The sequence below is a fragment of the Acanthopagrus latus genome, chromosome 16 (genome assembly GCF_904848185.1).
Source record: "Acanthopagrus latus isolate v.2019 chromosome 16, fAcaLat1.1, whole genome shotgun sequence".
Classification (NCBI taxonomy): Eukaryota; Metazoa; Chordata; class Actinopteri; order Spariformes; family Sparidae; genus Acanthopagrus; species Acanthopagrus latus.
The window spans coordinates 10653478-10668289 of record NC_051054.1 but is presented as its reverse complement, the minus strand read 5'-3'; the positions used below and the strand labels follow the sequence as shown (position 1 = coordinate 10668289).

The window sequence follows — 14812 nt, the reverse complement described above, 5'->3', positions numbered from 1 at the left end:
GAAACTGAGAGCAAGAGAAAGAAGGGAGGGAGATTTGATTTATCGTATACCACAGGTCTTCAGCTCCCCACTGGAATAAGCACACAAAGTGTCTCGAACAATGAAAAACAATCTGCACTGAGAAATAAAGCCCTGCAGCAAACACCTCCCCACCACAAAGAGAGCCGAGACACTTGCTTGATACGTCACCCTGACTCAAGTGACTGAGCGGCATCAGGCTCGGTGTCGCGCGCGTCGTCCGTGGCGCTGCTTCTCAGCAGGCAACGCAGCAACCTCGCCCTCAGACAGGCATCCCCACAGCGAAAACTTTTCCAGACTGGTCGCAGGCAGTAGAACTTGTTTGTGATTCACGTCAAGCGTCACAGTGTCGTTCAAGACACCGACTGGGAATTTTTTTTTTTATAGCAATGTAATTCAACTTTACCGCAATCTACTCCTTCTGTCCCTTCGCTGGCTTCCATTCACCCATTTAAATGCCTGTTGAATGGGTAATTGTGTTTGGTTTACACTTTAAAAAATCTTGAATCAAATTGAAGTCTTTCATGTGAAGGGGAAACCTGTTCAGACATCTTAGTCAAACTTGGTGCCAAGAGTCAGTGCAGGGCTTTCAGGTAGCTCTGAATGAGATTGTGTGTGGCCTAAAAAACACACCAGTTATAGTCAGTAAATTGCTCCCAGCCTTAATGATAACAACACTCATTATGTGTCCCTATGGCGGTTGTGGCCCATAACAAAGGCATGTAATGTTTAGGCCGGAGGTTGGTTCTGTTCACTCACTAGCTGTCACTTTGCTAATGACCACACCAGCACAACAAAGAGGCCTTGTCCAGTTTATGGCAGTTTTAGAAGCTAATGATATTTACCTGAGTCCCTCGTTGTCACAGCAAATTGGCTCTCAAGGTGAGATGTAACAGGGCTGGTGGTGCTCAGCTGTTTAGATAGCATGCAAACCATGCGGGCACAGGCCGTGCACGCGCATGCCGTGTGTGATGTTTGTCAGTTTACGGCCTCTTGTTAAACACATGAGCTGTTGTGCGCAAACATCTGTTAATGGGCACTTAGTGCTAATAGACGCCTGATGTCGGGTCAGAAGCAAGCAGGCTCAAGAATTCGCAGAAAGCTTGCTGCAGCTGACGAACACAGAAACTATAAAATCTACTCGGCAATTTTTTAACCACCGCGCTCAGTAATAACTTTGCGTTTCCTGTTGTAAGGCACAGCCTCAGTAGTTCCCCCAGAAAGCAAAAGACGTCATTCAGACGCCTCGGCTAGATAGAGCCCCAGTTTGGTCGACTATCTGTAACCCACTCCTCACCAAAAGGGCCTTTTTATAGATTGTGTTTTAGCTGCTGCAGCTTGCAGGATGTATGATATTTCACCACGTAAGATATGTCAACAGTGACTACAAGGTGAAAACGAGGCAAATAATGAATGTAACTGCAACATCTTGGCTTTTCGTTCTGGTTTAGACCAGCAGCAACTAGTTTAAATGCAGTTATGACATCAGTGTGTGACAAAGCACATGGAGTTCATCATTTTAATAATTCGTTCTGAGTCAATATTGATGTGTTTCTCTGGTGTGGGGAATATGGTCTACACATCTTTCATTTAAAATGTCATAACTGAGCTCGCAAAGTCTTTTTTTATTATCCAAATATCTTTTTTTTCATATTCACATACATTTCAATCGTGCATTAAAGACTTGGATTGTGAATCGCACAATTTTGTACCTAGCATTGAACTCATGAGGGGGAAGAACAGGCCCACAAGTTATATCTAAATAACTTAATAAACAGACAGTGAAGAAGTATTCACACAAAGATTAAAAGCCAGCTTCCCATAGTCTGTCCCGAGACTGATCGCCGTGTGAAATATGTAAGAAAAGCTTGCATCTTTTAAAGAATTATTGGTGAATTTGCAATGTTTTCTTGCAAACATCCTCCCCCCACCGCAACACTTTTCCACAGTGACCCGCTGAACTTTGACCCCCTGGCTGTCGGCTTCCCTTTGTTATCTTGTTTCCAAAGCGACGCACTCACAAAGAGTGATGGGTTGTTTTTGTCTACCTGTCCGGTCGGGTTTATAGCCCATTCAGCATCATCGTCACTCTCCATGTCAGGCTTTTCTCTCTCCTCTGGGGAATGTCACTTCTTATCAAATCAATATCCTCAGTGGCCATAGCCTTGCTGCTTTTAGACAGAGAACACACCACGTTTTTGAGTTCACCGTGCAGGTTCCTTTTTTGAGGAGGAATGCACTTAAGTTAGTAGATTTTCCAGCAACTTTCAGATCACAATACAGATGCTTGGAGGAAAATGATATCCTATAATTCATGTGAGTGTGCATGTGTTTGCACTGCAGTTTTGTTGAAGAGAAAAGAGAATGAACCGAGTCATCATCAGAATGTGTGTAATGGCAGTTCTGTCTGTAATGTCTATGTACTGTGTTGCAGGGATGTCCACTGAAGTTAGCATGCTAACCAGCTAGCCAAGCCAATCCAAAAATCCTGCTAGAGGTGTAAACACTAATTCTCCTTTGGTCCCAGAGCTCCCAGTCCAAACCGCTAGCTATCTGGCTAACTGTGCTAACTAGCTAACAGCAGCTAAACTAAACTGAGCAGCAGTTAGCTGCCCCCTATCTGTTTTGAGTATGAACTTGACTGGATACCGATCCACGAACTACAGAGTGATATAAAACCGAAGGACAATTCCGAGTGTAAAGCATGGCTTCAGTATTTATTCAAAAATTTCAAACAGTTCACGCAATATTACAGAATATTAAGTGCTGCATGTCATACGAAAAACAGTCACGCCTTTCCGGAAACCAAAGGCCAGTATGAACTTTTCAAACAATTCAGAAAAAACAGGTATAAATACAGAAACAAAAAATTATGTACAAATACCAGAAAAATAATGCTCATTGAAAAATCTAAAAAAAAAAATCTGAATTTAAATTCTATAATCTACATTGTAAAAACTCACAACACACAAACACATCACAACACCACCCGTTTTCCCAAGCTGTCAAATACACACACAGGCACGCACATTTTTCAAGTTTCGTTAGGACAGGACAGTTAGCTTATCTCTGCAACATAGAGGGAAAGCCAAAAAAAATACATCAGCATGAAATTCATAAAAAGTCGCAGCTGCACCACCTCGTTGCGTGGTGAAAGACTTCACGGGCTTCAAAAATGATCTCATCGTTTCTGTTGCTCAGCAGATTTCATTCATTATGGGACAAGAGGGAGAAAAAAAAAACCACTAGTCTAATTACATCAATTAACCCCCTGCGACACAGAGGCTGCATTTAATTTATTTGTTGGGTTATTTCCTTAGAAATACAATAGTAGTTTCACATTACTAAACCAAAACAATGTCTCTTAAAATCAGCAAACTCACATCAATAGAGGAGCACCTGGATTCGAAATAAAGCTGCCAAACCAACAGGAGTGAGTGTGACCCACTCCGGGTCCAGTATCAGTCATAAGAGGCTGCCTTTCACATTTTGGCACGGGACGCGACACCAAAAAGGTAAAAGGCCTGACATAAAGCTTAAGGCAGGAGAGAGCAAAGACAGAAAGCAAGATTTCACCAATACAGTATGTTCAAGCTGTAGGACCAGTTATTCACAGTTAATTTGGTCAGTGTTGAAGGACTTGGACTCCCTGCATATGGTTCTTTAGCCCTTCTCTCCTCCAGTGATTGAATCCTGTAGAGCTGCATGGCAGTTAAAGCTGACATAATACAAGGCTGCCCCCTATGGGCCAAAGAGTGGCACAAACATTTAGACTTTGGAAACAAGGAAGAAAGAAAACTAATTCCTGAGTTGTCACACTGTAAACACTGCCTGATGGCCAGATTGCATCAGAATTGAAGCTGCTGGTGGTGTGCTATACATATGAACTGCTGCTTTTGTACAAGTTTGGATCTGAAAATGTGACAGAAAAATCAAACAATCCTTTCTTTATAACAGTGTTTCCACATGTTTGGAGATGACATACATTAGTGTCGATCGCAGCATCGCCCGACCTCCCAGTCTGATCCGATTTTTTACAATCATATGTACAAATCATTCTCGCTCGATCAAAATGAACAAAGGGGGAATAACTCCTCCTTCGAAACAGGCATGGCAATAACAAAGATTGATGGCTTCATAGTGTAAAATTTCCTCGAGAAGGCATTCTGTTAAATATCCCACCCCTAATTCTCCCTACGATCCCCTCCCCGCACTGTCATCTAAACCTCAGCTCTTCAACAGATCTCCCAGATCGTATGTGTCGAAGAAATCTGACACCCCCTCGCTGTCCTCCAGGCTCCACAGGTAATCGTCATGGTCCAGAGGTGGAGAGAAACTGACAAACGGGGTGTTGGGGTCTGGGGCGAAAGATGTGCAAGGAAGCTGGTCCTCGGTGATCTGGAGCAGGCTGGGGGGCAGACCCAGCAGACCCTCGACGTCAAGCAGGGAGGAGGTGGAGGCCGGCGCCGCTGTCGACATGTTGGCTGTGTTTAAAGTAAGGGAGAGAGCAGGGGAGAGAGGTTTGAGTTTGGATGTGTTTCTACTGCACACCAAAAAACTTTGGCGAGGCTGTTAAAGCCATGTTTACAAAGCAAAAGCCTTAAAGCACCATTGCATAGTGCTGTACATGACCCTACAGTGAGCTCGGCTTACTTTCAACAGGTTCCTCTTTGATGCTGTAGCTTGGCGGCACCGTTGGGGTCGTCGTTGGAGGCCCGAGGGGCTGAGGGAACTCTTTTTTCGGGGTGACGGCACTTTTGACCGGGCTAGCATCTTCAAGGCCCTCCTCCGGACACAGGTAGACTTCGATGGGGCCATTCTTACTCTTTAAATAGATCTGTAATGAGCTCTGCTGTAAGGACGAGAGAATACAATTTGTGTTAGTGGTGTTGACGCACGATAACAGTTTTCATCAGGGCGCAGCTGGCCAAGGATCTAAAAGACTCAAACTCATGCTGTGGTCTCTCACCCCTGCTGTGTCTGGCACCTCCAGCTGGGTGTCAGCAGGGGCCTTGACAGCGATGACTGTCTGGTCTCTGAGGCTGCCGATGGAGCGGATGTCCTGATACGTCACATAGCCCAGCGTACGGTGTAGGGTCAAGGGTCAGAGCAGAAATAAAGTGGATTTTTTTGCACGTACAAACGGGCCGAGAAGACACCCAGAGACATGTACATCTACACGTAGATACAAACACAGCTGCATGTAAAGGATATCTTTGATTATCTTCATGTTCCGTGAGCTGTTTGAGCTGCGCGGTGCTGGAGTGGATCAGTTCATCCAGAGATCGCTCCACTTTCTCCAGGTCTCCGAGCTCTTTCCTCAGGGTGCAGGCCTTCTCCCCTCCGCCAGCACCGCCTTCAAATACATCTCCAACCCTACGAGAACACATAGACAAAATGTGTGACGACGTGATTGTATTAGAAATTACCTGTAGCTGTCTAAAGGTGTTGCAACATCCCCTGGCCACCACTAGGGGGCAGATAAGTTCAGTGTAAACAGGAATAAATACACTGTTGCCATTGTGATACAATGAAACATTCTTTTCAGTAAACACAAACACGATTATCTTCTGTTAAGGCTATCTTTATATTTCTTCTTCATCTATTGGTACTCACAGCCATTGGATGTTGTTCTTGGACTTCTTTCGGATGAGCTGGACTCCCTCCAGGACGTTGGTGATGTCATAGATCCGTCTCTTCTGGACCTCTAGGACCTCGGTGGCCCAGTTCAGGTCAAGAACACCATCGGGGGACTCGGCGATCAAGCCCACAAATTTCTTCGTCAGCAGGCCCAAGGACGTGTCGTAGCGCGTCCGCTCGCCTGGAGACTTGGGAGCTGATGGCAAAGATGAAACAAATGACAGAGGACGACAGTTAATGTGGAATACTGTGTACATATGTGAGACAAAAAGGTAAGAAATGAAGACAGTAAGTCACAATGAATATCAACACTTCACCTCTTATTTATATTTACAGAACAATCCAGCAAAATGTTAAACGTTTCAAATCTCCCTCCAAGAATGTAAAAGGCGTAAGAAGATATACAACTACTATTCAGAACTAATGTGACTAATTCATTCAGTAAATGCCGATTATGCAGAAATCTGACTCACGTTCTTGTTATATGAGTCATTCAGGCTGTAAATAGTGTATCATGAAAACAAACATGCAAGATGAACGTGTCAATCGCCTTAATTCCGGTGCGATTATGACTCACGCTGCAGTCTGTGTTTACCACCTTATTTATCAATGTAAACAACATTCACACCACAGATTAAAGCTGCGACTATTAGCCCAGGCATTGTATGGACTAAATGATCAATCTATTGATAGGGTTAGGGTTGAAAGAAGCTAAAGATGAATTCTGTGAGAGATCTTTATTATCCCTTAGCATATGCATTTCAAAGTCTTGTACTAGTCATTAATTACTCCATCGTCTGCCTCCCTCATGTTGATTATTTGTGTCCTACACTTTTTAATCTGACCACATCTCCCTGGTTGCCACACGATCTTGGGGACTGCTCCTCCCACCATAACACCAGACCTCTCCTCTACCTGCCCCCCATTTTAAAGACTTGTAATTAGACAACTTCCTGAGACTTGCCTCTTTGTACTTACTGGTATTTTTAGCTCACACTTCTTACAACTAAACTGGACTTAATCTAACCCTGTGTTGACCAAAAAAAATTGATATGACTTGACTTCGAGCACTACAGTGATTTTTTATCAAAGCTACTATTGGTGAACCTCTCGTATAAACCCACAAAGCCCACTAGGATAGACCACCTCAGTCACACTCCTCTGATCTGTAGTTGTTTACTCACTCCTTGGACTTGGTATCCTGGCCGCGATGCTACATTTGCCTTTCGGTGTGCGGAACTCTGGCAGGTATAGAGGGTCCTCTAGATCCAGCTTCCTTTTAGCCTAGGGAGAAAAGAGCATTAGAAAAATAAATATGAGAGCAAAGAGGGTGTTTTTTCTCTGACGATGTATGAAGAAAGAAGTTGTTCCTAGTCATTGGTCGGCTGCACACAATCTTTCATCCTTCCTGCTTAGCACATCCCATTGATGTAACATAATGGCAAGCTAAAAGTTGAATTGTGACAATGAAGTGTGTAGGGCAAGTCCAGCCCATCCATGGGACCGTGACATCAATGTGCTAAATAGGGGGTCGTTGAAAAAGTGCTGTAAATGTGCCAACAGCCCTCAAGTGCAGGAACAAAGCACCCCCCTCACACTTTCCCTTGTAATTCAAGAGAGCCTGATCCTGTGTGTGTGTGGCTGTGTGTGTGTGTGTGTGTGTGTGTGTGTGTGTGTGTGTGTGTGTGGTTGTGTGTGGGCGGAGAGAGGGAATGAGGTGGTTGTGGGGGCTCTGTGACCTACTGCCAGCAGAAACCAAGGAAATCCCTGGAAACACTCGATGACCTCTCCTCCCCCTCTAAAGCCTCCCGACTTCTCTCCTCTAGGCAATTGACTCTTTTCCCTTTTGCCAGTAGACACGTTTTCCTTTCCGTGTTTTTTGTTCTCTCGTGTGTCACTTTCAGTGTCACAGACATGCATTTACAGGAAAAAGCAGCAGATCACATATCTCATCAGCTTGCGTCTAGAAAACGCTTTGTTTAAAAGTCTTAAATCAGACACCTGATGAATTAGACCCACTTTTTGTCCTGGAGCAGATAATGGTAAGGAGCGACCCATACGGTGGCTTGTGACAATGTTACGCTGTTTACTTTTATATGTCTTTTACCTCAGTCTCTCTTTCAAACTCAAACTGAATGATGTTCGAGCGCCAAGGTCCTTAAATACAACGAAGGTGTTTGCATCGCACCTAAATAGGGGCAAAGATTAGCATGTGTACCAGGGTGTCATGTTTCCATCACTGTCTTATTGAGGCAGTAAACACCCACGACTACCGCAGAGACATTTGAGCTGGGAATGAATGCAAATCGTACCCTTTCCTGAAGGTCAAAGCCAGATGATAGTGGGTGTAAGTGGGTTTTCCATCAAAAAGGGGACTATATTCAATCAAAAGCACACACGCAACCTTTGGACCCAATATAAATCAAATGTGACCATCAGTTCTTCCTGTGACCTACATACTGTAGGCCCATAAAAACAAAAGTGAAAATCACATGAACCCTGTCTCCCTCTGAGGGAAATCAAACAACTGGCAACACCCTCACATGAGGAATTCCTGCTGGTTAATTGTTAACTCCAACAAATGTTCATGCCGGGTGGGAGAGTTTGCAGTCAATCTGTGATTATTCCCCCCGTCACGCACTGTGGCCACACAAAACACTCTGGTGACTGAGGTAACAAGGCGTGTGATTTCAGCTGGACGCCACAGAGGCTGCTGGGTAATTTGCGGCATCTGGTTTGGGACCTCGTCTCAGTCACCTACGACTGTGTCCTCACTTATCCTCCCAGCTCTGTATTGTCTCGCTTTTCCTCTGCGTCTCTACACAACTACTTGGCGGTAATAATCCCTTTTCGTCTAATGGGTTTAGGCAACCGACTTGTCAAAGTTGGGGAAAAGAGGCGACTCTGCCACGTGTGGACGTGCCTGTGCAAGTGTGTGTGGAGAATGAAGGCTGCCATTGTCCCAGCGTGTTCCCTGACATGTCCACCTGTTGACCGGCGACATCTGGAGCAGCGCAGCAAGTGTATGTGCTGTTGGTGGGGCAGACTTTAAGCCCCTTCAGCACAGTGGGAGCCTTACAGAAACTCCTCTAGGACACAGAATCAGACGGGCCAGAACCGCATTTATTTAGACCTCTTGTGGGATTAAAAAGCTGTGTTTTCTGTTGGCCTGGAGTCCTGACAGAAGCTGTCAAACACCAAGGATCGCAGAGAGGAATCTGATGACACGGGTTGTGCTCGTAAGGACTGACAGCTGTAGTTTCAACAGAGAGAAGAGCTGTCTGGGCTTTACTCTGCTGTCCAAACCACCCAGTTCCTGAAAAAAAGCATTGAACAGAAAGAGCAGCTTGCACTTAAAAATAAGGTTCACCAAGCTGCACCTGTGTCTACGTACTTAAGGCTTGCAGGTCGACAATTTGGGAGCTGCAGCCACAGAACATGGCGACGTGTTGTAAGAGGGGAACCAACGGTTTCACCCTGCAGCTGTATGGGTTAGGGTGGGGGCTTGGCTGCTCCCATTTTTGCATGAGGGATTTCTCTGGTGAGTCAAGCATATTACGCAAACACCATCTCTTCTGGTGGGAAGACAGCCTGCCTACAGACTACTGAGAGTAAACCAATTATAGGCAAGCACATGAGCATGCTGCTTGAGATACACACAAAGAACATTTGGTTTTATAGTTTAAAACCAGTTTCCATGTAGGTCCTGTGTGCTGAGCCTCTGTTGAGGCTAACTGCCGTGAAAGGAAATGGGGAAACGCCTGAGCCAAATGCACTCCTATTAGCTCTTTATCTCCAATACTTGCAGCTCACGTTTGCCGTAACCTCACCCTGCATGCCTGCCCAGTTACACCCAAGCACAGCACGTGGCCCCTTCCCTTTGCTGTGCATTCTTTGGCCAATTTTTTCCTAGGAACTGTGGTGAAACCTCCATAGCGGCGGTTCACACAGTCACGTGAGGGACTTTCAGCAGCCGGGCCTCTCTTCAAACCAACAAACCTCGTCTGTTGGGCTGGGACGTGGGACTCCCGGTTCCCACTGAGCCACGGGCAAGTTACAGTATGCCTGCAAATTCTCTACTCCTCTGTACACAAACCCCTTAAACACCACACCCTCGAGTAGTCAAAAAGAAAAACAATGGCTGCATTGCTGATGAGATGTCCCTCAAGAAGTAAAAGAGAAGGGTGGATCAGCCCATTTGGGTGGGTGGTGGAGAGGGTGGGAGGAGGCTGCTTTGAAATGCTAAACTCCCCCTATTGAGGGGATTGTGCTCCAGGGCCGGCGAAAGACTGGCACTGGGGTAAAACAAGGTGAATGAGAGGGAACAGAGAAGTGGGGAGACTTTGGCTGAGTGCATACAGTTGGCAATGTGGCTAATGTCGCACCAGAGTGTCATCAGTCTGAAATGGAGGCCCACCAGTGGGGCTGTGGGAAATATCCCAGAGTTGATTCAAGAAGAGGTTTGTTATCCTAGAAAGTGGCCGAAAGACTAATTCACAGAGCTGATATCAGTGCTGATGCATTGTTGGCCGACTGTGCACATTCCATGAAAATCACCAAATGCGCACATGTGACATAAGCAGGGAATAAGCGGGACATTGTTCCAGGTCGACATTATGCAGATGCAAGTCGGCAGCCAAAGCGGCCATTCGGCTGCAGTAAGCATCGCTTGTTGTGTCCGAAACAGGCGACTTCATTCACCCGTGGCCCTGCAACAGCGTCGTGACATCATTGCGTCACGATCATCGTCATCGAGAAAAAAAGGTCATCCCTGGACTTTGGAGGCAGCCCTGACGCCTGTCACACATTTACATCACTATCAAGCCGAGCAGGAAACAGGGGTGACACAACGGCCTACACACCCTGGTTAAATCTCACTGACAGTCACTGATACATTGACTTTTACTACAGTTAACATGGTCAAAAGGTAAAGACCGGATCTTGGCAGTGCATTCAGTCAAACATTAACTTGTTCTCACATAACACATTTCTGACTGTTACATAGATGTGTTTAGTTTGTTTGTAATTAAAGGAACTTATGCTGAGATAAGCATCCTGTTTGAAAAAGCTAAAAAAAAGACAGTGGTTATAATGTTTTTTAATCTGAAGGAAGCGAGCTGTAAATTAAGCGCTTCCTGTTAATGTGAGAACATGACTGAACATACAGTGAGGCTGCTGTGTCAGCAAGACATTCTCACTACTGCTTTCAAGTTTGATCTGGATTATTTAATGCTTGCAGTAAGAGATGAACAGAGGATTTTAACTATGAAAAACAAATAAACTTTGGACCAGGATGTGCCAGTGTTAGCTGGTTGGCATGCTAGTTTCAATAGATGTCTCTGCAAAACAATAGTGAACATTATGCATTACCTTAACTGTTATTTCTTCACATTCTGCTGATAATCTTTGTTAATTTATTAATGTTTCCAACTAATATTCTTATGTATTGCACCTTTGATTATCACAGGCTATTAATGGCCAAATAGTCTTTACTTTTGCCTGAGTCAGTTTGGTCTTTTATAGTGTGTAAAGAGAAAAAAAAACAAAAACATTTGTTGATGAAACCTGAGAGTGTATTTTTAGCCCACACCAGCTGCAGTCAGAAGTAATGTCCTGCGACTGAAAACAGAAGCTCACATCGATTTGTGCACTGATCTGTGCATCTGAATCTCTGTATCTGAGGACGTTGGAGTGGTGAAAAACAGTGTGGCAGAATTTGGGACGTGACCGGAAAATGAGTCAACACTGCGTGAGCTGCCACCGAGATACACATGTGTGTCAGAGACCATGAGGCGCAGACCGAAAGGCAGAAAGCTATGACTCCATCTAAGCACTACCTGAAAAATACAAGAAAAATTAATGGGAAATAAAACTTAAAAAAGGGGAAGCTGTGAGATCATAACCCCTCAGAGGTTTGTGAGGGAAGGAAGGCAAACAACCCGGTGTGTCTGTTTCGAAAAGGGAATCAAATGGGATGACAAGGCTTCATGTTTCTTTAGTTTTGTTTTTTAACAAGATAAGTTTTCACCTCAAGGCTTCAAGGGGCTTTTTTCCCCTCAAAAAGAAACTTTACCCTATTTACTGAAAAGTGCTGAGGAAGTTTCACAACCGTGGGGCTTTGGGACTTTTGAAACCTGCCCTGCAATTTCAAAAGTGCATCACTCTTTCTCACATCAATCGAGTCTTTACTTTTGTGGTGAACTACACCTGTGCAATGAGCAAGAACACTGGCTTTGCTCAAGTCAGTTCAAAACAGATCCTAAAAGGTGCAATAAGTAAGAAATGGCACAAAAATTCATGCTGCAAAGACATATGGGTAACTGCTGCTGACCGTGGCAGACGTTAGCAGGTTAGCTTGGTTAGCTGTGCAGCTAGCAGTGCAGTCAGAGAGCTCGGAGTGGTGGGGGAGGTTTTGGTGATTTGGTGACAGTAACCCTGACAGTTAGAAGCAGTTAGTGGTAACTCTGGTGGTGTGTTGCTCTCTTTTTTGTCTTGAGTCTGAACTGGGGCACATGGCATCTGACGATATTGCACCTTTAATATGATGACAACACAGGGTATCTGCAAGGATCATTCGCTCAAATAGAAGACTGAGTTTTGGACAAGTCATCCCTCTCTTATTCAAGCATTGCCGGTAAGCATAGAGGCGAGGAGCACACATGTAGTCCCTCGCAGAGGTAGGATTTATGTCGAATGAGTCAGGTAAATCTACATTTGGCCGACAGGTAACGGCACGTTTAAAGTAAAAAGACAGTTGTAGGGTCAGCTGTAGCTTTAAAAATCCCCAACATCTGAAATGTGGGGTTTTTATGCAGAAGAGCTTGACTCATTTTGATAGAAAAGAAAGTAAATAGGTGGATATTAAATGAAATAAAACATTTGTAGTGAACAAGAGCTGACAAATTATAATTTTAAATGAGTAACTTTCAAGGCCTTAATATTTCTAACACTGAATTTAAGGCGTTTTAAGGACCTGCGGCCCTATGTGTGTGGCGGGGGAGAAAGAATGGACGAGCCCATTATCAGTGCGAAAACACACTCGACCCGCTGGCTCCTTATCACCAACTAGTCACCATCCTATGACGATAGCATTGCAGTATATGTATAATAAACACTATCGGCCCACATCCAAGACACACTGTAGCCTGGGCCTGCTGCAGAGAAACTTATCTGTCACATGAACTGCTCTTGATGCTGGATTACGAGGGGGGGAACAAAATGGGGAATTCTCGCGGACGAATCCAAGAATACACACAGCCTTGAATTGTTGTTATGTTCACCTTGGCATATGATAAGCCAGGTGGTAGCCCTGTTTCTTACTTTACTTACGTCCCGCTAATCCTCTTGCATGGACCTATTAGTGAATGCAGGCTCCAAGGGCAAGGGGGTTAACATGAGATTTGGAGACCCCGCATACACCCTCTAACCCCTAACCTATTTAGCCTCACCGTGATTCTTAAGATCCAAAAGGGCTGCGATGCTGAGTAGGGCCCAATCCTTTCAGATCATAAAGCTTTTTGTAAAATACTTGATCGAGACCCAGACACGTACAGTTACGAACGTGTGTTTTTCTTGTGTGTTTTTTTTTTTTTTAGTGGCTCCGGCTCTCAGGAAGACACACCAGTTGTTCAGGCCCGACCTCTGACCCCCCTTGCCTCCTCCCTACAGTGATATGAACAGGTTACACAGGTTCTGTATTGCCATAATGACAGGTGCAGTTGAGAGCAGCTGTCACATGGGTGTAATCACACGAAAAGCTGTCCAAATAGAGAGACTCGGGGAACATTTCTGAGCTAATTTCTCTACAGTTAAGACTGTGTTTACATTAATGTCTTCCACCAGCCTGATCGAAGACCCCCCCAATCACCCCACCACCACCACAGCATTGTTTGATTGTGTGTAAGCCATCTCCCACTGTGGGGGCCACTCATCCTTCCTATTCACAACAGAGAAGCCCCCCCCCCCCCTTCACCAAAACCATCAAACTCATCCACACGCAGCGTCTGGTCTCCTCTGACTACAGCTGGACTGCGGGGGAAAGATGTCACACAACTTAACTAACATGGCTGGCTAAAAGAAATCACACACACACACACACACACACACACACACACACACACACACACACGGCAGCAGCAACAGCTTTGGCCACAGTGGCTCCACTGTGGCTTATCACGTCAAAACATATTTTGAATGTGGCCACTGTTATACAAGCATACCAATGGAAATCAAGACATTTAGTCACTGTTGTAAATGTGTGTGTGTGTGTGTGTGGTGTGTGTTTGATTCCCTTACCGGCAGCCTCCCGGAGGATGATCTGATGGGTTTAGCCTCTGGTCCGTGGGGGGTTGAGTACAGGCTGTTGGCTCTTTGTTCGGCCGCGGTGGTGTTGCAGATCTGGGTGAAATATCCGGCCGGTACCGTGTTCATGAGCGGGCTGGACAGTCCGCTGCTGAAGAACTCGGTCTTCACTCCTCCCCCGACGGACAGAACCTTCATCTTCTGCTGAGAGCACGGAGGCAGACCGGCTGCTGGCCGACCCGACGCCGGAGAGACGCCTTTGGGCATCCGCATCATTTTTCCCTGAGTAAACTAAATTTAACCGGATTGGTCAAGCGGGAGGGAGAAGTGGGCTCAGCGCTTCCAATATGCTCTGCCGGGTCTGTTTCCTAGCGAGCGGCTGCTGCTGCTGCTCTGAAAAATGGATTTCTCAGCGCAAAATATAGGAGCGACACAACACACAGCCAAGATCAGCCTGTTTAAAGCAAACTGCATGAGTTAAATAAGTTAAATACGTTTGCTTTCTTATGATTTGACCCGGTAAATGCGGCGGACTGCTCGGTGTTGTTGTCCCTTTGTCCGGTAACAACCCGCAGAGGAAACTAGCCTCGGAAGATATGAAAAGGAACTGCTGCTTTAAATAAATAATATCAAACATTCAGTATTTAAAAAACAAACAAAAGTCCAGTACTTCCAGGTCTCAGTGAGATCCGGCTCCAGCTTGAGATTTACAGCTTCTTGTATTGACCCCCTTTTTTTCTGATGCAGAATCCGACCCGTTGTGTGACTCCTGTCCGTCCAGCTCAGAGCTCCGGCTCTCCATACAAGAGGACAAGAGCTGGGGAAGAAGAGCTTTTTTAGCGCCAAACTTGCT

At 45.3% G+C, this 14812-nt stretch overlaps 1 protein-coding gene across 2 annotated transcripts; it reads right to left on the bottom strand.

The window, feature by feature from the left end:
• Positions 1-2707: 2707 nt before the first annotated feature.
• Positions 2708-14812, bottom strand: e2f2 (E2F transcription factor 2). 2 transcript variants are annotated; one of them, XM_037072223.1, is made up of 7 exons: positions 13954-14812; positions 6843-6942; positions 5635-5854; positions 5233-5394; positions 4988-5102; positions 4672-4867; positions 2708-4502 (listed from the first exon to the last, which is right to left on the bottom strand). In XM_037072223.1, the coding sequence occupies exons 1-7, from the start codon at positions 14233-14235 to the stop codon at positions 4246-4248; spliced, it is 1332 nt and encodes a 443-aa protein (XP_036928118.1). In that variant the 5' UTR covers positions 14236-14812; the 3' UTR covers positions 2708-4245. The 2 variants fall into 2 exon arrangements, with proteins under 2 accessions (XP_036928118.1, XP_036928117.1); XM_037072222.1 differs by having other exon boundaries at positions 4672-4870; positions 13954-14810.